This window comes from Fusarium phalaenopsidis, assembly GCF_050370095.1.
Source record: "Fusarium phalaenopsidis strain FUZ10S chromosome Unknown contig_32304, whole genome shotgun sequence".
In the NCBI taxonomy this organism is placed as follows: Eukaryota; Fungi; Ascomycota; class Sordariomycetes; order Hypocreales; family Nectriaceae; genus Fusarium; species Fusarium phalaenopsidis.
Genome location: NW_028145404.1, coordinates 216,198 through 241,132, shown reverse-complemented (window position 1 = coordinate 241,132; position 24,935 = coordinate 216,198). Strand labels below are relative to the sequence as shown.

The 24,935-nt window shown below is 53.2% G+C and overlaps 6 protein-coding genes across 6 annotated transcripts; 4 read left to right on the top strand and 2 right to left on the bottom strand.

The window, feature by feature from the left end:
- Positions 1 to 473: 473 nt before the first annotated feature.
- On the top strand, positions 474 to 3,400 carry LRP88_09403 (non-specific serine/threonine protein kinase; the record flags this gene model as incomplete). Its single annotated transcript, XM_083245889.1, has 6 exons — positions 474 to 518; positions 594 to 622; positions 678 to 795; positions 849 to 996; positions 1,047 to 2,414; positions 2,487 to 3,400. The coding sequence occupies 6 exons, from the start codon at positions 474 to 476 to the stop codon at positions 3,398 to 3,400; spliced, it is 2,622 nt and encodes an 873-aa protein (XP_083097002.1).
- A 596-nt stretch (positions 3,401 to 3,996) lies between these two features.
- Positions 3,997 to 4,673, bottom strand: LRP88_09402 (increased loss of mitochondrial DNA protein 1; the record flags this gene model as incomplete). Its single annotated transcript, XM_083245888.1, has 3 exons — positions 3,997 to 4,289; positions 4,340 to 4,478; positions 4,536 to 4,673. The coding sequence occupies 3 exons, from the start codon at positions 4,671 to 4,673 to the stop codon at positions 3,997 to 3,999; spliced, it is 570 nt and encodes a 189-aa protein (XP_083097001.1).
- Positions 4,674 to 5,363: 690 nt separating this feature from the next.
- LRP88_09401 (protein geranylgeranyltransferase type I subunit CDC43) lies at positions 5,364 to 6,693 on the top strand (the record flags this gene model as incomplete). The annotated part of the gene is made up of 3 exons (XM_083245887.1): positions 5,364 to 5,967; positions 6,101 to 6,402; positions 6,646 to 6,693. 3 exons carry the CDS (start codon positions 5,364 to 5,366, stop codon positions 6,691 to 6,693), a joined length of 954 nt encoding a protein of 317 aa, XP_083097000.1.
- A 915-nt stretch (positions 6,694 to 7,608) lies between these two features.
- LRP88_09400 (uncharacterized protein) lies at positions 7,609 to 10,830 on the top strand (the record flags this gene model as incomplete). The annotated part of the gene is made up of 1 exon (XM_083245886.1): positions 7,609 to 10,830. The coding sequence occupies one exon, from the start codon at positions 7,609 to 7,611 to the stop codon at positions 10,828 to 10,830; it is 3,222 nt and encodes a 1,073-aa protein (XP_083096999.1).
- Positions 10,831 to 10,947: 117 nt separating this feature from the next.
- LRP88_09399 (WD40 repeat domain-containing protein) lies at positions 10,948 to 12,865 on the bottom strand (the record flags this gene model as incomplete). Its single annotated transcript, XM_083245885.1, has 3 exons — positions 10,948 to 11,995; positions 12,043 to 12,384; positions 12,435 to 12,865. 3 exons carry the CDS (start codon positions 12,863 to 12,865, stop codon positions 10,948 to 10,950), a joined length of 1,821 nt encoding a protein of 606 aa, XP_083096998.1.
- Positions 12,866 to 16,073: 3,208 nt separating this feature from the next.
- Positions 16,074 to 17,786, top strand: LRP88_09398 (uncharacterized protein; the record flags this gene model as incomplete). Its single annotated transcript, XM_083245884.1, has 2 exons — positions 16,074 to 16,133; positions 16,182 to 17,786. 2 exons carry the CDS (start codon positions 16,074 to 16,076, stop codon positions 17,784 to 17,786), a joined length of 1,665 nt encoding a protein of 554 aa, XP_083096997.1.
- Positions 17,787 to 24,935: the final 7,149 nt, after the last annotated feature.

The window sequence follows — 24,935 nt, the reverse complement described above, 5'->3', positions numbered from 1 at the left end:
ACCAACATTTGTCACGTCACCTCACCTCCAAGCATCCCCTTCTGCGTGCCTCTTGTTCGTGTCACTCTCTTCTCTTTCGGGCGGATCGGAGTCTCGTCTCTTTCGATTTTCTACAGCGGCATCACGACCCCTCGCGACTCCCCTCCTTGTTCCATCGCCGCCAGCTCGAGCTGGACCTCTCAACAACCGACGAGAGCTGTCACGACATACCATCGACCGAACAAGCTGCGATACACGCGCTCGCCCCTCCCATCCTGTCCTTACCTCTTCGAATGCGCGTTTCTGGCCATCCTGCGCATGTGCCGCCGCGACTGCCCGAAAGCAATACGCCACTGCCACTGGGAGACGCTCCCGCCGCCATCCATATCCCACTGCTGCTCGACCTGACCCGATCACCGCCTCCCGATTCCCGCTCCGACGACGCCAACTAAATCCCATCTCCCTCCCCCGGCGTGGCCAGGCGGCGTGGAGGGATGCAGGCAGTCAAAGGACAGGCCGAGCTGGTGCGCAAGGCCAAGGTGCGTTGACTGGGTCTCCCAACATGGAGCTCCGTTGGGCTTCGGATGGAATGCAGCTCTAACCCTCTTGAATAGCTTGCCCGCTCATATCAGGAGCTTCTCGAGTACGATATCCCCGTCAACCTCGCCGTCTCCATCGCTAATACCTTCTCCGTGCAGTGAATTCTCCAGCAAGGATCTCAAATCCGTCGGCTCCTATACTCTCGGTCGGTTGATTGGAAAGGGATCTTTTGGCAAGGTTTACCTCGCCTCCCACAAGCTCACCAATGGCTCCAAGGTCCGCAACGGCTCGAAACAATACACGAACGAACGAAGCTAATCTTTGACAAGGTCGTTCTCAAGTCCGCCAACAAGGGCGACTCCAACCTTGCCCGGGAGATCCATCACCATCGACAGTTTATACATCCGCACATTGCGAGGCTGTACGAGGTCATCGTGACGGAGAACATGGTTTGGATGGTTCTCGAGTACTGTTCCGGTACGCACAATATCCCCGAGGCCACTCCCTTCCTCTGCTAACGCTCCCAGGCGACGAACTCTACAACCACCTCCTCGAACACGGTCCGCTCCCCGTCCAAAAAGTCCAAAAGATCTTTACACAGCTCGTCGGCGCCGTCTGCTACGTTCACAACCACTCGTGCGTCCACCGCGATCTCAAGCTCGAAAACATCCTCTTCGACAAGCATGAAAATGTCAAGCTGGTCGACTTTGGGTTCACAAGAGAGTACGAGGGTAGGACCAACCACCTCCAGACTTTCTGCGGCACCATCTGCTATTCAGCACCCGAGATGCTCAAGGGCGAGAAATATGCTGGCGAAAAGGTGGATGTTTGGAGTCTCGGTGTGATTCTATACGCTCTGCTCTGCGGCGAGCTTCCCTTCGACGACGATGACGATAACGTTACCCGAACCAAGATCCTGGCGGAGGAACCCAAGTATCCCGATCATCTTCCAGCTGACGCAGTTCCGCTGATCAAGGCACTCTTGTCCAAGAGACCGCTACTACGTCCAACATTGCCAGATATCCTCGCCAACCCGTTCCTCGCCGAGCATGCCCCTACCCAACGAGCCATTCTCGATGTCCAGCAGTCGCCTCCGTTCTCGACTGCCTTAGAGAAGGATTGTTTGCAGAGGATGCGAAGCGCTGGTGTCAACATTGACGCCGTGATCGAAAGTGTGCTCGCTCAAAAATGCGATGCTCTTGCGGGATGGTGGGCCCTCCTTCTCGAAAAGGAGCAGCGCAAGATGCAGAGAAAGGAGAGGAAGCGAAAAGAGAGGGAGGCTGAAAGCCGCAGCATACGACGTTTGTCCGCAGCATCGAGTCGACTGGAACGGATAGCTCCCATCCTACATGAGGTGGACGAGTCTAATGGTATATCGCGGCACATGAGACTGGAGCATTCGGGATCGGGATCACGAAGTCGAGGGAGAAGCGAACGGAGGAGCGCCCATTACGTGGACTACGTGGTATCAGATCTCCCTCAACTACTCGAAGTTGGAAAGGAACCAGGAGCAGCAAACGCCGATGGTGATCATCCTCCCCCACCCATCGACAAGGACTCGATCAGATCGGTTTCGACCTCTCGACAGCGCCGACCTATTCCACCTCCTAAGGAGGGCCTAATACGCAGTGCTCGATCACGAGGCTCAACTCTTCATCTGGTTACGACATCGGATGCACTGGGTACGGATGGTGGCAGTGCTCAGAGCCAGCAGAGCCAGGCAAGCGGTTCCGAAAAGACGCGAAGGAAGCCCAGCCTTGCATTCATAACCCACTGGAAGAATATGACACACTGGTTGGCTGAGAACACGACGAGGAGGAGCAAACGTGGACACGAGAGGCGGACAAGTCGGAGCACCCCCGACCTGCATAAGAAAGAGGGCAGTGCCACCAGCAGTAAGGATGGGAGCTCACGGCCGCAAACTAGCAAGTACCCGGCTTCCGGCTCACCGGGGACACAGCCAACAGCTGGACTGCCCAAGGGGGTCGTGGCTAACGGCCACGTCGCGAGGGCACATCAAGCCGGAAGCAGTGTGCAGAGGACAGCCTCAGGAGGGTTGGCATCTCCGGCCTACCCCCCACCACGTATCACTACGGGATCGTCGTACAAGCGACAGTCGTTGTCACCCTCGCCCCTGACCCCGAGGTCGACGGTTCGGCGGTCGTCAGCTGGACTGCGAGGCCGAAAGTCGACGTCATCCTCTGTGTCGTCGGTTCGATCGATACACCATCATCATCATTCCCACTCAAAGGCATCGTCCACCAGCTCAGCAGCTTCTTTTTCTACATCCATGTCGAAAACGCCTCTTCAACGAGGCCATTCACCTCATCATTCTGTCAAGGTTCTACCAGCAACACCTACTTCTGTGTCGTTTCCATCAAATATCCGCCTTGTTCGAGCGACACCACCTCCGTTGAGCATCTTTAACGAAGGTATGCCATCTGGTCCCCCACAGGCACCCGGATCCCCGAACCCCTTCTCTTCTGGCATCATGTTTGCCAAGCGGAAGCGCAACTTGTTCAAGGGGCCGACACTTAACTTTGCCGGATCTTCACAAGGCCAGCGCAACAGCGGATCCGGTTCACATTCCCGAAGTGCAAGTGCCTCCGGACTGGGACGTCGATCTGGAGAAATCACCATTCAAGAGGAGGATGAGGGATCCGGAGAGGACGATGATATCGAAGAAGTCGATGTCTTCAGTCCGGTCATTGGGGGTCCAGGGGAAAAGATCGAAGAGCAAATCTTTGAGGAGCATGAAACACCAAAACTGGAACCGGCGCCCACCATCATCGAAAAGAAGCCCGAGGTTGCAGCCTCGACAACAGCTGAAATCTCGACTTCAGTAGCTGCTGGAAAGGCTCCTGCAGCACAGTCGTGCTGATAGACACATGCATCGCCAGCGCATGAGAAGAGCAGATGGTGTGGGGGGTTCCAACGACTTGACGAAAGGAATATTATAATTACCTGGGAATTGGCAAGTGAGCATTGCTATTTTTTATCCATGGGGGTTCTCGAAAAAGCTTCCTCGGCACTAGACGCCGTTTTACATCTTGTTTTTGTTGTTTCTTTGTTCCTCTGCTTCGCTACTCGAGCTTTGTCGCCTCCATCATCATTATCAGTTGGCATGGACTGCTGTACAATACCTAGTCATGGATACCTCTTTTGTTATATATGCGACCACGGAATGATAGAGGCTCACAGAGCCATTCCTTGTTTCGTTTTGAGTCAACTATCTGTCCAAAGTAGAAGCAAAGTGACATGATTGCAAGTGAAACGACCAGGTCAATTTCGTCAAACTGTAAAAGCGCATACGCATCAGTCATGGATCTCTACTACGATCTTTATGCAACCGAAATCCTATAACCTTGCTATAACCTACCAAAGTGGCATCTTGTCCCAAGTCCACCTTGTACCTCCAACCGAAAATGACACCGTTACTCCGAGAAGCCCACCTAAACCCAAGATACATCCGACTCCTCAGTTGGAGTACGACTGGCTCCGTCTCCTGGACTTCTTGCTCATGATGACCTCACGCTCCTCTCGGAGGGTGACCCAGATCCAGAACCAGGTCATGGTCTCGATAAAGATGAATGTAAAGAACAGGCGGTTCTTGAGCATGTCGCCGCCCCAGCCAGCAGGACGGTAGGATGGGTTGTGTGAACTCGGGTGGGAGAGGCGGCTGCGCGAGGAGGAGTCGTACATGGGAGAGGAGGGGCCGAACATGTAGATGTAGACGACGAAACCGAGGGAGAGGAACGAGCGCAGAGGAGCTGGGGAACATGTTAGCCAAGTTGATTGTGGTTTGGTGCGAGGGACGGACCTTGGGTTCCCCAGTGAAACACTAGGCAGACCTCATCGGGCATAGAAAGGGAAACGAGATCGCTGAAACCGATAAAGATGAGGACGGCGGCGAGGAAAGCGAGCGGGGGACTTTGTATTTCGAAGCCTCTGGCGAAGGGCTATGTCTGTTAGCTTGACCTGATCTATGCCTCAGCGCAAGACAAAGAAAGGCATACCATTCCCATGCTCTCTCCGAGCATGAAGACTAGGGCCTGTCCATCGAGGGAGCTCGGGTTGGTGAGGAAGAAGTAGGCGAGGGTGAGGTGGAAGAGGGAGACGGAGGTGATGATGGTTTTGGCGGATATGAGCGCCATGGTTGGGGTCGACAGAGGCGAGCTTGATAGAGGATCGGAGTTGTTTCTAGGCAAGGGCTCGAGATCGTCTCGTTCAAGGTGTTGTTGAGTCGCAAGGATAGCAGTGTTGGTCTCGGTAGTTCAACGTTTGTCTGCGTGTAGCTCGTGAAAGGAGGGGAACCTAGAAGGAAGAACAACGAAACAAAACGGCGGAGCCTAAAATATAGACCCGAGAATCAAAGACAGACTAGAAAGCGAGCGAAGGTCACACTTGGTGTCTGTCTGCGTGCATGTGTGGTCACGCTGTACTTTTATCCGCTGCGAATGAATGAATGCGATGCGCGATGGATAAAGCTAGGGTGGCCTACTGTACCTTCGCTTCGGCAGTAGACTCTCTAGGCTGCGTCACATGGCGCGCTCAAACAATCGTGGGGAGTTTCGTGAGATCTTGGCCAATCAGATAGCCGGGGGACCTGTGGCGCACAGCGGGAAGCTTAATGCGAGCAATGTGATGTGGCGGTGCGTGGCTGGTGAGAGGCCCCAACAAGGCCTACAAGCTGAGCTAGGACTTGGGCTGTGAGCATCATCTCAGATCCTGTATCGACATTCGAGGGCTTACGTTTTACCCTCCATTTCTTTTCTTTCTCTCATTTTCTTCTATTATACCTAAACTATAAGACCTTTCGCAGCGACAACCTCTTCATTCCCGCAATGGCAGACTCGCCTGATGCTTCTTCACTGCATAAGCAGAAACACATCAAGTACTGGCAGCGCTGCCACAAGACATACCTGCCATCACCCTACACGGCATACGACTCAACCCGTCTCACATTTGCCACTTTTACAATCTCAGCCCTAGATCTGCTCGATGCGCCCCTGACGCCCTCAGATCGCGCAGCCATCCGTCGCTGGGTGCTCAGTCTGCAGCATCCCGATGGCGGCTTCTGCGGGAGTTCGACGCATGCGCTTCAGGGACAGGATGCGTCAAAGGGAACTGCCAACATTGCAGCTACGTTTTTTGCCCTCATTTTGTTGGGTGCCGCAGCGGAGAATGAGGACGAAGCATGTGCTGCGTTCAAGGACGTTGACAGGATGAAACTGCTAAGGTGGTTGAAGAGACTACAGAGAGAAGACGGAAGTTTTGGGCAGAATATCTGGGACGGAGAGATTGTCGGTGGGAGGGATATGAGGCACAGTTACCTGGCGAGTTGTATTCGGTGGATGCTGAGAGGCGATGTCAAGGAGGGTGAGGATGCTTGGGTTGAGGATGTTAACGTTGATGAGATGATTGCCCATATCCGGAGAGGACAAGTAGGTCACCCCTCTCTTAAAAATACATTCACTGACGATTTTCAGACCTATGACGGCGGAGTTGCCGAATCCTCACAGCACGAATCCCACGGTACGCTCACCCTCTCCCTTTAGCCATCTCAAGCTAACTTCCCTAGCCGGATACGCATACTGCGCAATCGGTGCTTTATCCCTCCTCGACCGTCCCCTAGACTCAACCTCCCCCCATCCCCCTGAGAGCGCTCTCAAGCAGGGGATTCCCAACCGTGAAGGACTCCTCCAGTTCCTCGCCTCCAGACAGTTCGCCTACCTCGCCAAGGAAGAGGAGGAAGATGAAGTTGAGGAGAATTTCCTAGAGAGCAAGCTTGGAGAGACCAACTATGGGCATATTGGTTTCAATGGACGGTGGAACAAGAAGGCTGATACGTGCTATTGTTGGTGGGTTGGCGGTACACTTGCAGTAAGTCCCCTTTTCCTTTATTACAGACACCATTCTCACAGGTTAGATGCTCGGCAACTCATCAATCATCAACGCCCCTCCCTCCCGGCGTTACATCCTCGACATCACACAGCACCAAATCGGTGGCTTCTCCAAGGCCGTAGGAGGACCACCCGACATGTATCACGCATACCTAGGTCTCGCGGCGTTGTCTACCATGGGCGAGACTGACCTGAAAGAGTTTGACGTTGGACTTTGCTGCAGTATGGATACGACGAGAAAGATTCAGAGGGCGAGGGATGGGTTGGTTGAGAGTATTAGGGGGGAGAGGAAGGGATGGGGGGATGATGGGTTCTGGTAGACGGCTGTATATCAATGGTACATGGGCTCTCTTCGGTGTCGCTTGTTCGAACAGAATGGGAAATGCTCATGATTGATCAAGTCAAGCCTGGTAGGGTTTGTCAACGTGAGAGTATAAGGTTGGTGGCCGACATCGGGTAAGGCTCATAAAATGAAATCCTCCCATCGTTGACTCAATTGCTCTTTTGCTCCCAGAAGCAGAGAGGATTAGGCACAATAGCAAAAAATGCGACCCAACATTACTGTAGTATTAAGCTCCATGCAGCATCACACCGGAACCAACTACCATTATTCTCTAGACTTCCCTGTGAAGTCCCAAGTTACACTTCACATAATTGAGATCGGGTTTACCCTAGGCCTGGACGGTAGTAAAGTGACCACAGAATGATCAGAGCGAACCTGCAGTATTTAAACCTCTGGCTCCTCAAACTCTAGGGCGATTATCATGAGATTAAATAAAGTCTTGCTCATAAAGATGTGTTGAAGAGTGATATAGATCTCTAGGCACGGAGGCATTCCGCAGTGGATGCGGATGCCCTGGCTCACTACGTCATCAGGATTCTTGGTGTTTCAACAGCCGGGGATGGAAGATCAGTGATACTGAATCTACGCATGAGTTGAGCCCAGCAGAAAATGAAACTGAGAAGTTGACATAGCCCAATACTATTAAGACGACCTCGACACAAATACATGCAGGCAGTCAATAATAGAGCACGCAGTATGTGAAGCTTGAAAATAGCCTTGAATGTCTCGCATCACCAAAAAGGCCCACCACAAATGCCAAGCCCCCGATCATCCCGGGCCCCCTGTCCTCCTCCAGCTATTTATCAATCCGAATCCCCTCACTCCCCTCATCGGGTATCAAACATGGCGTGGTTCAAGGACGCTCTCACAAAGGCGGTGCAGCAGGCGAGTCAGGAGTATCAGAGGGAGAGGGCGAGACAGCAACAGGGTCAACAACAGAATCAGGGTTCACCTGGGGGTTCTTGGCAGCGACAACCTCAGTCTCCTCAGTATCAGCAGCCTCAGTCGCCTTATGGACAACCCCAGGCTCAATATCATCAACAGTATCAGCAACCTCAGGCCCAGCAGCAGTATCAACAACCGCAGTACCAGCACGTCCCGCCTCCGCCGCCGTATGGTCCGACCAGTCCCCAACAGTCTCAAGATCTAGCGCAGATCCAGGCACAGGCTGAGGCACAACTACAAGCTGCTAGAGCCCAAGCAGCCCGAGAACAAGCCGAGGCTGAGGCTCAATTACAAGCCGCCAAGGCTCAAGCAGCTCAGGAACAAGCACGAGCTCAAGCCCAACTCGAAGCTGCCCAGACCCAGGCCCTTCAGGAGATTGAACGTTCCCGGGCTGCTCAGGATGAAGCAACCAAGCAGCTCGAGGCGCAATGGCGCGAGGCGGAGAGATTGGCAGCACAGTACAAGGCCCAGTATGAGGCGCAGATGAAGAGCGCGGAGGAGGAAATGGCCAGGTTGAACCTCGAGGCAGAGAAGCAACAGCGACAAGCGCAGGAGGAACTGGCTGCGCGGAAGGCAGAGGAAGCTAAGCAGCAGCAGCGTGCCGAGGATGAGATTATCAGGGAACAACAAAGACTCCTGGATGAGATGCAGAGGGCCAAGGAGGAAGCAGAAGTTGCGCCGCCGCTGCCGAGGAGGCCAGTTTCCATGGTTGAAACGAGTCGGCCGCAGTCATATCAACCTCCTCCTAGCCAGAGAAACTCGCATCTGTCGCCTCCACCAGGCCCGCCGAGCCACCCACCGCCAAGTCCTTCACAGGCGCAGTATATGCCTCCACCACCTCCAGGACCACCTCCCATTCAAACGACAAGTCCGGGCTCCCACAACCAGCAGAGCGTCTACCTATCTCCGACTTCAGGGCCAACAATTCAGTTACCGTCGGGGTCGTCGCCGCAGCAGGCCCCTTACTATCCTCCACCTCCGCCGAGTCCCTCCCAGCAGCAATACCATGCTCAATACAGCCCCTCTCAGCCAGCACAGGGGCAGTCAACTCCTTCGGCTCAGCAGGGTACTTTTCAGTCGCCGTCATTTCCACCTAGAACATCTCCAGACCAACCGATAGTGAGCCCTTCGCAGCAGCAGGTCCCTCATTATCCACCACCTCCACCAAGTCTCCCACCACGAACACAGACAAGCCTGGCTCAGGAAGATCAAAACTCACATCCATCGCCGGCTCCAAACCAGGGAGCGATGAGTCCCCCACAAGTTCCTTACTTTCCACCATCACCTGGTCCTCCTCCTCCTGACTCCTCCAGTCAGGCAACACAAAACCCCCCTTATCAACAGCCTCCGGCTTCACCTCATAACGCCCATCCCAGGGAAGAAGCCACTCCTACTCGCCCCAAAACACCTCGCGTCCACACACCAGGACCACCACAAGAACACGCCTCCGGAGCCAAGCCACTCCCCAATTGCTCCTCAGCCATAACATCAACACCACAGCATTGGTTCTTCCACCCCTCCCTACCTGAATTCACCATCTGCGCCTGGTGCTACGTCAAACACATCTACGACACCAGGTTCCGCGACACTTTCACGAAAATGTACTGCGACGACAAGAAACAACGCAGGTGTCGCTTCTCATCACGTCGTCTCAAAGATACACTCTTCCCCGAAGCCATCAAGTCAGGAAGTTTGGACGAATGCATAGCCTTTATGAAGAAGCGAATGACCATCAGAGACTGTCTCGAACAAATCCAGACTGAAGGAGATCCCTGGTACACAACTCCCGACGTCCCCAACAGCACCCTTTGCCAGGCCTGCTTCGAAGACGATGTCAGCGGGACATCCTTTGCAAAGCACTACCAACTCCAGACCGTCCAGGGAGCGTGCTTCTGCGACTCAACAGCCTGGTTCCTCAAACGCAAGTTCTCAGAATACCTCAAAGAGGATAACTGGGCCAAGTTTGCAGAGGAGATGAGCGTGCGGGTGACATTGCCTCCATGTCCACGCATGAACGACATCAAGGCCAACGACCGTCAATGGTACAAGCTCAAGAATGGGTCTTCCAGTCTTCAGGCGTGCGTGACGTGCTTCTTTGACTACTTTTACCGGTCTGAAGATGAAGACCTGTTTGAGCAGGTTAGCGGAGGAGACTTCCAGACACGATGCACAATGGGCCAGCTTAACCGCCTCATCCCGATGCATCAAGCACTAGCCGACGAGGATAGAAGTCTATTCTGGAAGGCTTCTTTTGAAGTCGACAAATATCCCTTCTGCCACAAGGATGGAATCAAGGGCGGAACATGGTACACGTTGCCCGGCGATACCCCAGGCTGGGGAATATGCGCCGCCTGCTACGAAGGCGTCATAAAAACTGTCGGCGGATCACGTTGGTTCATCCAAGACAAAGACGTATCGCAAGATGCGACGTATCTCTGCTGCTTCAACATGAACCACGCCCGCGCAGAGGGAACTCTCCAAGCCTACGACAACGCCCACAACCTAGGCGACTGGAAGCTCCTAGCCAACTATGCTGCAAGATGGATAAACGTGAGGCCATGTCCTCGAGCAAAGCACAAATCTGGAAAGAACCGTCCATGGTGGGGATGGGGTGTCTTGGCCATCTGTGAAGAGTGCTATCTCAACTTTGCCCAAGGAACAGCACTCGAGCCTCGATATGCACTCAAAGGCGCGAGAGAACCGGATAACGAGAGGATGTGCGATCTCTTTTCGCCTCGTATGAGGGGGCTATACACCGAAGCGTGCGAGACGGGTGATCTCCAGGGCTTGTTGGCGTTTGCAGAGCAGAGACACGTTATCTACACGCAGACCATCATGCAGTGCGAGCAGATCCTGGTACAACAACGGCTAGCAGCGATGAAGGCTGAATATCTGGGGAGACAGGGGACTTTCTACAAAAGTCTAGGCTGGTCGCAAGCTGCAGTCATGGGCAATAGCTACACGGTAGGAAACTCGTACGCCGGGTACGGACATGCGAATGAGTGGGTGTTGCAAGGCCATGCATACGATCGACAAGCCAGCGAGATGAGATCTCAAGTCGGAGGAGGCAGTGTCCTTCAAGTCGGCATGCTAGAAGCAAGGTGGAAAGAAGTCGAGTGACATGAACCTCGTCTTTGACTGAATGATACACTTTGGATACATTCTATAACCATACACGGCTTGTTCAACGTCAATGTCATCAAGACGGTGAACAATCCCATTTTAAACGCCGTGAAACTAAAACACCAATTCCCACACATCCAAGGTCGACATGGCAACTCTGAAGCCCATCCATGACGCCGCCTTTCCCAAGATCAAATACCGTCCATCCCAGCTAAACGCCGCAGTAGTGGCATAGCCACTCTGGAATTTGATAGTGTACAGCACGCGACCTGAATATAGGTCACTCACGTCAACTCCATCATCGGTTCGGCAGCAGAGGAAGCGACAGTCGGGGGATATGGCCATAGGCCAGCCCTCGCGCGTCCTGCGGCTGCTAAGCTCAAACGACTCGAGAGCTTGTGTCCCGTGGTTCCAGTGGAAGATGGTGTCGCCCCAAATGGAGACGATGATATCGCCCTGAGGCGAGACGCCCAGGAACATGGGCTTCTTCCATGTGTCAGTCTCGAGCTTGGCTATAGCCTTGCGCGTCTCCGTGTCAGTCAAGCGGATCATTCCGTCGCGAGACTGAGTGACCAGTATCTTGCTGTCAGGAGTGAAGACAGCATGTGTCACCTCGTCCTGATGGCAGGGTATCACGACTGAGGTCTTGTTGAAGTTGAGGCAATCCAGGAGGCCAACTCGGCCCCGAGTCGTGCCCACAGCAAGCCATTTCCCATCTTGAGAAAAGCCCAATGGCTTTGAGCCAGGCCACTTGGGCATGGATACCCTCCTCCCATTGATGTAGTCACCAAGGTGAATGACGGGCTTCTTGAAATTCTTGCCATCGTGGCTCTGGGGGTTAAGAACCCTGCCATCCTCCTCACTCAGATATGCCCACTGACGTCCATTCCTCGAGAAAACCATGTTGACTCCATGCTGGTTCTGCAAGCACGAGACCTGGTTCGCATTGATGTCGTAGAAGCGGGTGGGCGACTCCATGGTGCAGACGGCGATGGTGGGCTTGTCGCTGCGGATGAGGTACGCCACCTCAATCACCTCATGATTGGAGAGCTCCTTCTTCGCCAAATGTCGGAGGCTGATGCGCAGGGGACTCGGGTTTGTGATGCCGATGGCATTGTATTCGGGGATGGGGGGCTCATCAACTTCAGACGAGCCGGTTGTTCTAGGGATGTCAGCCATGGCATGTCTCTAATATGAGTCAATACTTACTCCGGGGCCGTAGCAAGAGTCGCGTTGCTAGAATTTTGTCTAAGACTTTCCCCAAATGACGGTGGAGGTCCCGAAGGAGGTCCCAGTGAAGGAGGTGGTGATATCGACGGCGGAGGCGCCTCTGGTGGTGCGTCAGGTGCCGCTGTTGAGGTCTGCTCAATGTACTCTTGAATGGCATCGGCAAACTCAGAAAGTGTTGGCCTCTGACTCTGTACACGAAAGTCTTCACTATCCGAGTCTTCATCCACTCGCGATCGCAAGGACACTGCCTCCTGTAGGATCTGGGAGCTGCTGTACCCAGGGAGTTCTCGCCGACCGTCGTGGGGCTCAGAGTTGATGGCCCTGAACATGTTAGCTGTGGCCAATTGAGCTTAGAGGATGGAGCTTCTTACAGTAGTATCCCGTCCAATCCAAGATTCATGGCAATTCTCAAGCTTTCGGCCAATCGAGCCAGCGGCGACAGCCTTTCGGCCGTGTGCTCCAGCCAAGCCGGGGTCCTGTCCTCAGGCTTCCTCCCAGGTTCCAGCGCATCATCCGTCTCCTCCAAAAGGGCGCTCGCCTTCTCGACGACTCCCCTCAATGCAGCCTCGAGGCGTTGGGGGAGTGTCGCAGTGCCCGCATCGAGGGTTTCGGCATTGTGGTGCAGCAGGCGCGAGACCATCTGGAGCTCAGCCAGCTCGCGTGAGAGTGACGCAAGGTCCAAGCGGGCCGAGGGGTAGTAGATGACAAAATCGCGGAGAGCATCAATGGCGCGGGCCGTCGCAGTCTGGAGGGTGCCGCAGAGGACAGAGATTGACGCTTGGGGTGGTGTTGAGGCGGCCATGATGAGGCTGTCGACAGAGCCTCGTCGCTCTCTTTCGGTAGAGAATCAAATGGTGTTTGCGACAGATGATGTTTGACGACAAGGCTGAGGTGGAGACTAAACAAAACAAAACAAATACCGGAAGACGTCGGAACCAGAATCTATTGGCTCTGCAGGCTCATTCTCACAGGCAAACGAGGCTGAGATTTGAAGAAAAGAATTTTCCATGAAAAAAAAGATGATGACTTTCGGGATATAGCATCAGAGCCAAGACAATCAAAGTCCGGGGTCGGATGAGGTGGTTACGACGCTACGGAGGCGGGGACTTTCCCTCTTACAGTCGCAGCTGGGGATTAATTGGGGGAAGTCGCAGGCGCAGGCGCGATTCCGCGGCCGTGAAACGTCTCTGCCGTGTCTGAATGGACGGAGTGAAGTTGTGTAACATTGTCCTCTTTGAGGTAGCGTTATAATTGTACAGACTCGGTCCAGCTCATTCTCTCAACTCTTTCAATATCTGCCAAGCGCGGGGTGGGAAATCCCTTCCTGGGGGCCCCGACCTTCGGAACTTGCCCCGATGGAGGGGAAGATTTGCAATTAGAGCGTTTTTCGGATCATGACATGATGGATACCCATGTTGACATAGGGCGTAGAATAATAGCCATAGAGGAATAGACGTTAGTGAGGGAATATAATAATGAGAGCCAGAGAGAGACTAGAGTCGTGTATCCAAGTACACCCGTCCAAGTCATCGCTCTAGGGTGAGCCGGCCAACTTCGGCATCTTCTTCGGGATGCAAGAACCAAACGGAGCCAACGGAGAGATTGCCACATGGCAGCCTCTGATCAACCTCCGAAGATCCATTTCCAACGTCCAGAAACCGTTTCTCCCGTGTATCAGTCAGTGTCGCCCTGACCGAGCCCAACCACTCAGCCCATCACCGGTGGACTGGGCTCAGTTATCAGGGACGAGCACCGTCTTACGCAGACTCTGAGAACACGAAGGAGGCATTATCTTTCCCGCTTATGAACATGGATGATGGATGTTCACGATCGACTGCACAGTAACCCAGCGGCAGGCATCGTAAGACGATCCCCTCGGGGAAAGACTGAGGCATTATAGATTGGCCTGAAGGGGGTTCTTTCTCGTCTTGGTCTTTTTGCCACAGTGCTGATGCAGCCGTGGCGGGATCACGACGAATACAGGAGAGGCGGTGGCCTCGAAGTCCAAGTTATTCGTCAAGTCACGAGCTGCGCTGCAGAAATCCAGACCTTCGATGCAGGGCCATGGTAGGGGTTGGTTCTTGGTGGGTGTGACAAGAGCAGCTGAAAGAGGATGCATCAGCCACGATCAAACAGCTGGCATACTGTGGCTGAGTGGCTAGTGGAGATCGAGGCTTGTGCGACACGCACTCTCTGACTCTCTCTCCCACATCGAGACTCTTCCGCCTTATCGTGGAACACATCAAGCCGATGGGAGAGCTCACAACAAGATGATCCTTGCAAACTGTCGGGATCGTCAACTTCCATTGACATCCGGCCATCCGTCGTCACCGTCACCGTCTTCCCGTCTCTGCCGTGTCCCTCCCAGCCACTCTCTTCGTCTCCTCGTCTGCCCCAGCCCCGTCCTCCCTTTGATAGGGTCTTGAGCACACCACATGTCGCGACCTTAATCGCCGAACAGGCCCTCCCCCTCCCATCCTCCAGGCCCGCACGGGGAAGCGATAGGGTCGCTGTCAAGCGCTGGCTTTCTGGGCCTCCCAGAGGGTGCACATGTCTCCCCTGGTCACTCCGCGCTACCGATGCACAGGCGCCCGACCAAGAGGGAGGTGTAGACAGGGTCGGGCCAATCGGCAGCGTCTCCAGGACCCAAGGTGAGCTGGGCTTTTGGGCGAGGTCATGGTCGAGGGGGGGGGGCAGGAAGTGTGGTGAGACCATTCTGATGGCGGCGTCTCGCCAGGTTCAGGTTCACGTTTCATCGGGGGTAGTTGCTCACAATTCTCACGGACTTGTTTCCTCATGGACTGTAAGACACGGCACAGGCAAGATTTCATCATCCAAGGCCGGCCTGTGTAGTATCCAGACCATGCGGACGGCCATGCGAGCCGACGTAGGCGAAAGCAGGTTGTCGTAACAGTTTGCTACCAGTCGCAGGGCCAACTTGACGGCCATCTTGATCCATGCAGGACCCAACTGCAGAGCGATCATCATCGTGCAGATGGGATGAGATGAGAGACGACAGGACGGGAGCTGTCACCACTGTCACTCGACCGAGTTTTGGTTTCCTTCTCCTTCTATTCGCTTGCAGGATACTGTCCCTGAGAATCATCCATACCCAACCCAACCGGTTTGCCGCCTTGGGAACTGATGCCTCGTTTTTCTCCCTTAATATCCCATCCCCTTCTTCTCGTGAACCTGGGTTTTCCCTGCCATCTTCTTTCTCTCCCTTTCTTCACCGACAAGTCCACCGCCTCTCCCAACTTGCTGAGCTCCCTCCCAAAAAAGCCCTTTTTTTTTTTCTGTGGACCCAATCACCCTTCTCTCTTCCCCGGCGCCACCGCCAGCAAGGTCCCTCCTCTTCGTGGGTACATGGTCCGTTTAGCTGGGCCCTAGCGAGCTAGCCCCCCTAGCTTGTTCCCTGCCACAGCGCTGCCCTTCCCGGGAGGCCGCTGTAACATAGGCGCTGGGTTACCTCTGGGAGGCCCTCGTCACGCTGAAAGTCTCAAGTACCGGCTCTGCAGAGTACAAACTTGACCGACCTCTCCTCTGCTCCCCCCGCTTCTGATCGTCAACCACATTTTTCCGTCTCTTCAGTCTCTCCACTTGGATCCCACTTTTGCGGGAACTCAAGCAACAACTCACCTCATCCCACGCTCCCACGCGGGACCGGGTGTAAATCATTCTCTTCCCTTTTGCTCGCCTTGCTCTGGTAAAGGGATCCCCGTCGTCACGTCAAAGACAAGCCTTTACAAGGCCGGATCTTGCTTGCATTGACGCTAGATTCGCACGACCTCAGCTCCTTGTCGTCTCACACACGCACCCTCTTTCTACTCTTTACCGAGATAGAGAGACTGTTACGGACAAAAGAGAGAGCTGGTCTCCTCCTTTCTTGATTACTTACATATCAAGCACCCCATTCGCATCTGTCGTGCTTCCTCCTGCACGACAAGTCTAGCCTCTCTTGACCGCGATAAGATCACTTAGAGAGTGCGACCTCAGCTTGACCGCCCATCATGCCCGCGCTTGAGCAGACAATCACCATCGTTAACAACTCCGGCAAGATCATCAAGACCGTTAGTCTCCCACCCCAAGCTTCCCGATCTGTACTAACCGTCCTGCAGGGCAAACAGCTCTACTCCATCTTCAAGGACGCCCAAGGCACTTACAAGGAGAAGAAGGCCGAGATCAAGTCGGAAAAGGCTCTTCAGCGCTCCCAGTCCTTTGACCCTCAAGGCCTTCCGCCTCAGCAGCCCAGATACATCGACGATGACGCCCACTACTTCGCTCCCCAGCAGCCAAGATACATCGATGATGGCGACCGCTATTACCCTCCCCGCGCCTTTGACCAGCGCAGCCAAGCCAGCTCCCGTCGCAGTGGCCGATCGCGAAGCGTAACCTCTCAATCCCGCCGCCCTCGAGACGACTACTACGATACCCGCAGCCGACCTGCCCTGACCATGGATAACCTCAAGACACACAGCGAAGTCTCCAGTGTGACCCCGAGCCGAGCGCCTCCTCGCACCTACCAGAACCCGTACGCCGAGACCATTCCCATGGATCTCGCCATCCCCCCACAGAGCCAGCTTGCCCGAGTCGAGATGCGCAGCGTGGCACCCTCTGCCTACGGCCCTGGTGGCGGTGCCATGGTGCAGCGGAACCGATCGACAGGAGAGCTGGTCAAGATGAAGCCTCACAAGGAAATCGACATGGATCTCGCATACGGCAACATTCCTCCAGACCTGGCGGAGCGCACCGACCTGGACCCTCAGTATGGCACCGAGAAGGAGGCCAAGGCCCTGGTACACCGCGTTGAGGGAATCCTCACCGAAGCCAAGTGCCTTCACCATTCCGCGACTACCACCATGGCACAGCTCCAGAAGGATCCCGATTCCGCCGCCGCCGTTGCGCTCTCTCTGGCAGAGCTGTCCAAACTGGTCAAGAAGTCATCCCCTGCATTCTTGATGCTTCTTAAGAGTGGATCCCCAGCAGTCTTCTCCCTTCTCTCATCACCCCACTTCCTTATCGGCACGAGTATCGCGGTCGGTGTAACGGTCGTCTGTTTCGGAGGATGGAAGATTGTTCAGAGAGTCAAGGAGCAGCAACAGGCGAGAGAGGCTCTCATGTACGAGCCTATGGACCGCCCTGCACCAATGCGAACACAGAGCGAGTACGCGCCGAGACGAGCGCCGACTGAGTACAGTGCCGGTATGGATGAGGCACTTATTATTGAGGATGATCTCAGTGAAGTCAGCTCTATCGAGACCTGGAGGAGAGGTATCGTGCCATTTGGCGAGGATGAGACGGCCGATATGGAGCTCATCACACCACTGGCCAACAAGGAGAACGTTGATCGCTACGGAGATGATTTCGACGTCAAGTCACGACGCAGCACCCGAACGACCAAGACCAACAAGACGAGCAAGACAACCGATAGCCATCGGAGTCATCGCAGTCACCGAAGCGATGCAAGTGAGCGGAGTCACCGCAGCCACCGCAGCCGACGCGATGATGAGAGCATTGCCGACAGTGAGCGCAGTCACCGCTCAAGCAGGAGCAAGCGCTCCGAGAGAATCGAGACACGATCGATCGACAGCCGAGACAGCCGAAGTCGCAAGGACGATATGGAGGTTGTTCTCCGACCCAAGTCACACCGCAACAGCAACAACATGCTCAAGGCTTTGTTCAAGAGCAAGGAGAAGAAAGAGCGAGAGCTTGTCATGGCTTAGAGTGGCCGGCGTCTACTGGAGCTTCTGAGGCGTTTTTTCTTTTTTTTCTACAGCAGATTTTGCATACTTGTTTTGGTGCATAGAAGACAAGACAAGACCAGTCGGTTATGACGAATCGCGTCATCGCGACAGACGAGACAAAGAGTTTTGGATATGAATGGATGTTTAACAAATCATGGGCGAGAGAGAAGCCCTTCACCACTAGCGATTTATTTTTATTACGATTCTACGAGAGATCTCTGGCACACGCCGGGAGACGTTTATTTGGACTACAGGCATGGCATTGGATGGAAGGACATGGAACTGTTTGCATTTTGGGGTCTTTGTTCTCATCACTCTCTAAAGACAGTGGGCGTATGTACAATCAATCAATCAATCAATGGATGCATGGGGAGCTTGTGCTTGCCCTTTTGAATCGACATTTATTTGTCCGTCAACATGCGTTGTCCTTTGAGTGAAGCTTGTCGGGGTGAGCATTTGTCCATTTGTCTAACTGTCTGTTGCTTGCAAGTGATGCCTGAGTGTCGCTCAAGTGAGCGAGGTTTGAGCCTTGACGTGTTTGGGTACTTACTCAACTGCATGTTTCTGGGAGCGGATATTGGGCGTGCCAAATAGCCAAGTTGGCGTGCCCAAAGCTCATGATAGCCAGGCATGCATCCTTAGCAAAGCCTCATTCTAATCTCATCATGTTTTTAGATGCATGTCATCAGGGGAGCTGAGGAGGTTTGTCAATCCCTCATCTCAGTGGGTTGTCTCAACAAGCTTCCCACCTGTTTCTGTCTTGAGAGTTTAAGCACGAGGTTTCCATGGCAAAAAGAAACTTGAGTGTTAGCCATCTTGTTTCCTTTTACTCCAGTTTGGACCAGAGTCTGGAAACACGAAACCATGTCACGAAAGACCAGCACAAGATGTGAGGGCGACAGTCGCCCTGACGGGTATAAATACCCCCCATCCCTCCCCATCCCAGTCCTATCTTCTTCACACCATCACATTCATCCTTTCTTTTTATACCACCTATGAGGGACGTCTAGACTGAGGAACAGACACCCAATTTAATCGATGGCTGGCCTGGTAGGTGCCCTCCCGTCTCCAAAGTTACCTTGTAGTTAGTTGCTCACTGGACCTTTTCGCAGGGATTTTGGTCGCTCATGCGCGCTTCTGGTTCCATGGGAACCCTGTTCTTTCAATCTTTACCCATTATCAGTTTTGTGCCCTATTCCCTATATAACATCACCGCTGAGCCAAGTCTCGCTGTCATTCAAACCTTGAACGCCTCGGGATTTGTTTCTTTCGTTCAAGGTACAGACGCGTTGCCAGCACAAGCCTGATGATAGTCAGACCGAACCCGAGAACGATGACGCTCGACGGATACGAGGCAGAGATCAAGGAAGTTACTGGAAAGATATTCGAAACGAAAAATGACGAAACGACGAATGGCTCAACCGTTAGGACAAGCGAGACGTAACCTCAGTGGTCATGGTTGTCTTCTCTTTTCTATATACTCTATCTGCAAGATTTCGACAACGAGACCCAATGACTTGGCGGATTAGGTGTTTAAGGAATACAGCCGTCTTTGAGACTCTCGGGGTCAATGGCCCCGGATCTTCCTGCCTGATCTTACATCTGGGTCGAGATCGACGTGGCTCGGGCCCAATCGCAGTTGGATCCAATCCAACCCTGCACCCCCCCCCCCTTCATCATCAAACCGCCAAGTCGACTTACTCTCTAACCTTACCTCAAACCATCCTTGCTCGATCCACAGATCCCAAGGCAATCACCACTCCTATATACTTCCTCTCCCCGATCGCAAGATCGCTTCCGGTCTTGCGGGATGACTAGATACCCTGATCAAATTCGGTCTTGACCGATTGAACCTTAATAGTCTTCCATCCAGCCTTTGGGACACATGATGTCTGCCCTACAGGCTGTCTGCATCATGCGCGAGTTTTCTCCGACGCCCGAGAGAAGATTTCTCAGTCAGCACATGATCTGAACAGTTGCTGCGGCGCCGTGTGGATAGTCAAACGTTTGTACCACTTCTGGAGTCCTCCTAGTTTATGTCCCCTTTTCTTCTCTCTAGTCTACCTTTCGACCGCCCCGAGTCGGTCGCAGGCAGCCACTCTTGATCGGCCTACCTATATATAACGCACGACTCCTTTTTCGCGTCGCATCAGGCCATCTCATTGGCAACCTGGTGAACAGGATAGACGGGCGATGGCGAATTACGAAGCAGTAAGGCAAAGAGAGTGTCCAAGGCAACACTCTTGGGCAACCTTCATGTCAACCCCAGGTCAACGAGCCGAAAGCTCTAGGTGTCACATATTTTTATATATCCTGTCGACTCTTAGTCTCACGAGGCAACACTGGAAAGACAACTCGGCCTAATCGTACGACCAGCGAGAAGGGGACCCGACAAGTCTACCAACACATGACAACCGATGAGACGTCGCCCTTGCTATCTTTCGCAGTGCAACCGCGCCTCACCCGGCCAAAGACCTTTAGTCTGGTACCCATGACGTCTTTGCAAGCGCCACCATATTGATTGAGTCTGAGCTTGCCAACCGATTGCGAGCTTGCTCCTGTCAAAAAACTGGACAACAAAAGACCTGTCCGGTCTTTAGCGCTGTCGTGACTCCCTACCTACTTACTATATACCGCCCTCGACAGAAGCAACCCATTTGCTAGACAGCGGCGAGGAAGATCTACCGACCTGGACCAGAGCCCGGTCATCATGGCATGGAGAACGCCCAGAAACCCGATCTTTTGGCTCTGGATGCGTGTCTTCACATCTACAACTATATATCTTGGGTGTCTCTGCTGGTGCCTTGTCGTTCGCTTCCCCCCAAGACTGAAGCTCACGAAGTTGCAAGGTATCTTCGACTCTCAACGAACCTGGTTCGAGGACTCGAAATTCCTTGCAACTTCGTGAGCTTCAGTCTTATACAGCTGCGGCATCGGACGTCCACTGCGGGTGATAGATTTCATCTCGGTGCTTGCCCCTTGCCTTGACAGCCAGTGCCTGGGACAATCCTGATTCACCACACTTTATTCCCAGTTCATTGCCTGGTATATATATGCATTCTCTCAACATGAGTCCCGAGACTTGTGACTAGAGGCACAGTGTCTTCCCTTGGCCGGATAGCCCTGAGCTGATGGAACTATTGAGAAACCAACCATGCAGACACGAAAGACAGCCCTAAAGCATCCTCGTTGCTTCTTCTCCCTAGTTTTCCCTTTGATCTTGAAGGGAACCCACACGATCTAGGAACTGCAGGTCTACTACAGCTCATTGACACCATGTGGAAAGACATACTGGTCTGCTGTATAGAATTGCTCTTTATACGCGCCCTCGAAGTTCCAGTAATGCGCATGGCAGGTCCGTGTTGGCATGGACCCTGTGAGCTCAACACGGTCCTCGAGTCCAACCCAGACCTTCAATGTTCCTGGCCCGGGGCTACGAAAGCCAGATTACGGGCCCTCAAAGTCCTCTATATAGTTATAGATGCCGCAAAAGACTTCAGCTTGGGCAGTTGAGGTGTCTGTCCTGTCCAGCGGATCCAAGCGCCGTCCTTCCTCACAGCACTTGCCGCATTGAGAGATAACGTGGCTTCGCGTTCCCCATAATGTTCTATGCATGGAGACACGATCAACAAGTCCATGCTCTAGTTGGCCTTTCTGATGTGCAGCCTCGAGAAGCTCCTCTCCTCCTTGGCGGCGTCAAGTTCGACCTCGCCTAGCAATTGCAGAGTAGATTGTTGAGCCTCGACTATATACAGCCGTTTCTGCCTGCTTCGCACACAACTCCCACACAAGACATCATCGGGACTATGAAGCGTCAACTCATCCTTGAATATAGTATAGGCTCCCGGTCCTGTTGTATATGCTATTGGGGTATCTGGTAGAGGCGGGGGCCAGCATCGACCTTGCGGACTGTTCACTCAGTTGATCCGTTGAGATGATCAAGAACATAACCGAAGAGCGTCAGATTGAACCCCCTGAACAAGAGCTGGGTTCCTGGTGGGCCGGCCTGCGTCATGGCTCTGTCCTTCTTTTCTTGGGAGCATAATAAAAACCAGAGTAAGCAGTGCCTCGGTTCCCTACCGGAGAATACTCCTGGTCGACCCTGCTGCGCTTTGAGCGGAGGTTGGCGTCGGGTCCTTTCTTGAGCACTCGAGCCATCGCCTTGTGGCTGCTGTGTTGCGACATTTGGAGTACGAACAGAAAGAGGGCTAAAAGAGCCTTTGTTATATATACAAGGCAGAACGAAAACCATGAACATGACGGATGATGACCTTTCAGTCAGGTCGGGGGATCATCCTCATGATATTCTCCTCAACTTCGTCAATGGTGTATCAGGGTGCGATGGGATATATCACACACGTTCGGGTTGTCCTGGCATTGTTTGGCAGCAAGCGACCTGCTCGGAGGAGTTCATCACGTCTTCGGACATGATATCGCTTCATACATTCTGTTCGAGGAACAAGTGGATAATCAATTCGAAGCCGCCGCCGCCGCTCACGGTCTTGACCCGCCGCACAGGGTCGGGGAATATGGCTTCATCGGACTACAAATCCGAAAACAAATCTCGGAGTATATATCAGTTGAACACAGGTTGTGGCGATCTCCCACTTGCATCATGCCAGATCCGAGTCTAGGAGCGTGGTTCTGGGAGACATCCAGGATATAGACAATAACCCATCCTACCCAGCGATACCACATCTTGTTTGGATATTTGAGAATGTCTTTCGTTTTATGGGGTGTCTGCCTGGCTAAGACACTTGCTATCGACACAATTCGGCGTGGGGTTCGGCCCTGGACAAGCAACACATTCCAGAAGTCCGAGCAAGTCAATTTGGGCAAGACCAAGACATCCATTGGTGGCACATCCTGTCGCTCTGCTACCACTCTCACGGAAATCCAGGGAGCTGGTGACAAGATACTGCCGAGTTTCAGCGGTCCTTCTTAACGGGGGATGTGCCATCCCGACATTCGATGGCGCCTGGCGGATGAGGTTGAGCATCTAATGTCCATTTCAGTGCGAGGGCTTCGGTTAGATTGCCTCGCACTATCTATTCCATTGTTTTCTATCAGCAGAATCAACGGAACAAACGCTGCTCGAGTCTCGTTCACACACCCACCAAAATGAACGAGAACCTAAAATCATCTGACTCTCATCAGACTTGCGTCTAAAGTGCATCTAACTCTCTTCAAACTTGTATCCTTAATTATATATATATTTATACTATCCCGTGGTAACCCCAGACGATGCGTGGCACGGGGTGGGTGGCATACATACATACATCCATACTAGGGCTCTGTCATCCACCCGGACTGTGGACACGCTACTCAACCCATGGAGAGTGCCAAAGCTTGAAAGAAGAGCAACAGAGACAAGTCATACCTTTATATATTTCCACGCCCTACAAACGTTCTCAAAGCCCTTCGCCCTTTTGCCGCTGAGGTGCAACACTTCAATCTTGTGTTTAACCTGATCGAGTCTGACGACACCCAGACTGAGACAACTACGACACTACGAGCTGGGACGGTTTACATAGAGACGAAGTATACTTGATGGACATGGACGATACCAACGGCTGGTCTGGCCGAATGCGGGAGTGAAATGGCTCGGGTGGGTAGATACCCTCAAGCGAACTATGCATGAGGCGTTGTATTGCGGGAGCCATTACAAAGGCTCAATGCTGGTCTGTCTCTTGACGAGGCCGCGATCGGGATCCGAAGACGTTTCGAATGATACAAGGTGGAAGAAGAATACCCGCCACAAGTTGAACAGCTATATATACCTTGACACCAGAGCTGGTGGAAAAAGTCGTCAATGAGACACTGGGACCTCTTGCCTGAGATCTTCTTCTTTGCTGAGATTGAGTCCGAAAGGCCACAGGGGTCTTCCCATCCTCCTGGGGAAGAAGTGTATTCGGCCGTCAAGCAGCGCGTACCAATCGAGCTAGCCGGGAGACCACGCGGAGGCTCCATCTAGCTATATATACCTGGATGTCTTCATTTGCAAGATTCTGATCGTTGATAGTTGATAGCAGCCATGAGCGCTCCGATCGAAAAGAAAAACAGCCACAAACGATGGCTCCATCTTGTCCGACAACTCCACGGAGCAGATCACCTCGCCCCAGAACATCTGTTTCTCGCAAAAGAACTGTTAGAAACAGGAGACTATGCCAAGACTCCATCTCCGACGCGAGTTGGACAGCTATATATATATATACCTTGGCACCAGAGCTGATTGAGCTCCTTGTCAAAACAGACCGGGACTACACCATTCATATCAAGGCTGTAGTGTGGATGGTTCATCCTTGTGGCTCTCTTCACCGAACCTCTCAGCTACCAGAGGACGGAAAGGGTACAGGCGTCAACTATGGCTGCTCTCCTTCTGCCAATTGCCATAGAATTATTCTCTATTCACCCTATCTAGAGTACACACCGATCTTTGAGACGGAGAACAAAACGCCGCCAGCGAAAGCACTGCAAACCCAAATTTCCGGGTCACACCAAGTCTCCAACTGCGAACGTTGACTGAAGCTATGTCCATCACGGTTCCATCAAAGCAGCGGCCAAGGGTAGGATTTACTGTTGTGTAGAGACACTGGAGGGGGGAACTAGGACAATTATGGGAGTGGATGAACATGTTCGACGACAGTGAAACATCGCAACACCAAGACTCGCATCACGACTCAATATTTAGATAACAATTTTATTCACTCCCAAGATAACCTGCTTCTCCCACCGAAGCTCCTAAAACATGGCTTTTGTCTTTTATCGACCCATCAACACGAATAACGTGATGACATCCATTCATCCCTCCCTCTGTGACAAGCCATCAACGTTGACAAGGCATTGACAACCTCGGAAATAATAACAAAAGGTATATAAATCCCCCCACGTCCATGAATCCCAAAAACCTTAACAAAAAACGCCGACCCGCCCTTCCATGCATGCAGTCACTTCGTAACCATGTGTATGCGTAAAGTAAAACTATGCGACACCATCAACGCCAGAGGCTGTTTGTTTCGTCAGTCGTCCATGGCATGCGACGGCCCAACTGTCGTGGATCCATCCATCCATGCAATCATTCCTGTCTGCCTTCAATACCACTCACGGTTGGTAACCTGGCAGCACTCC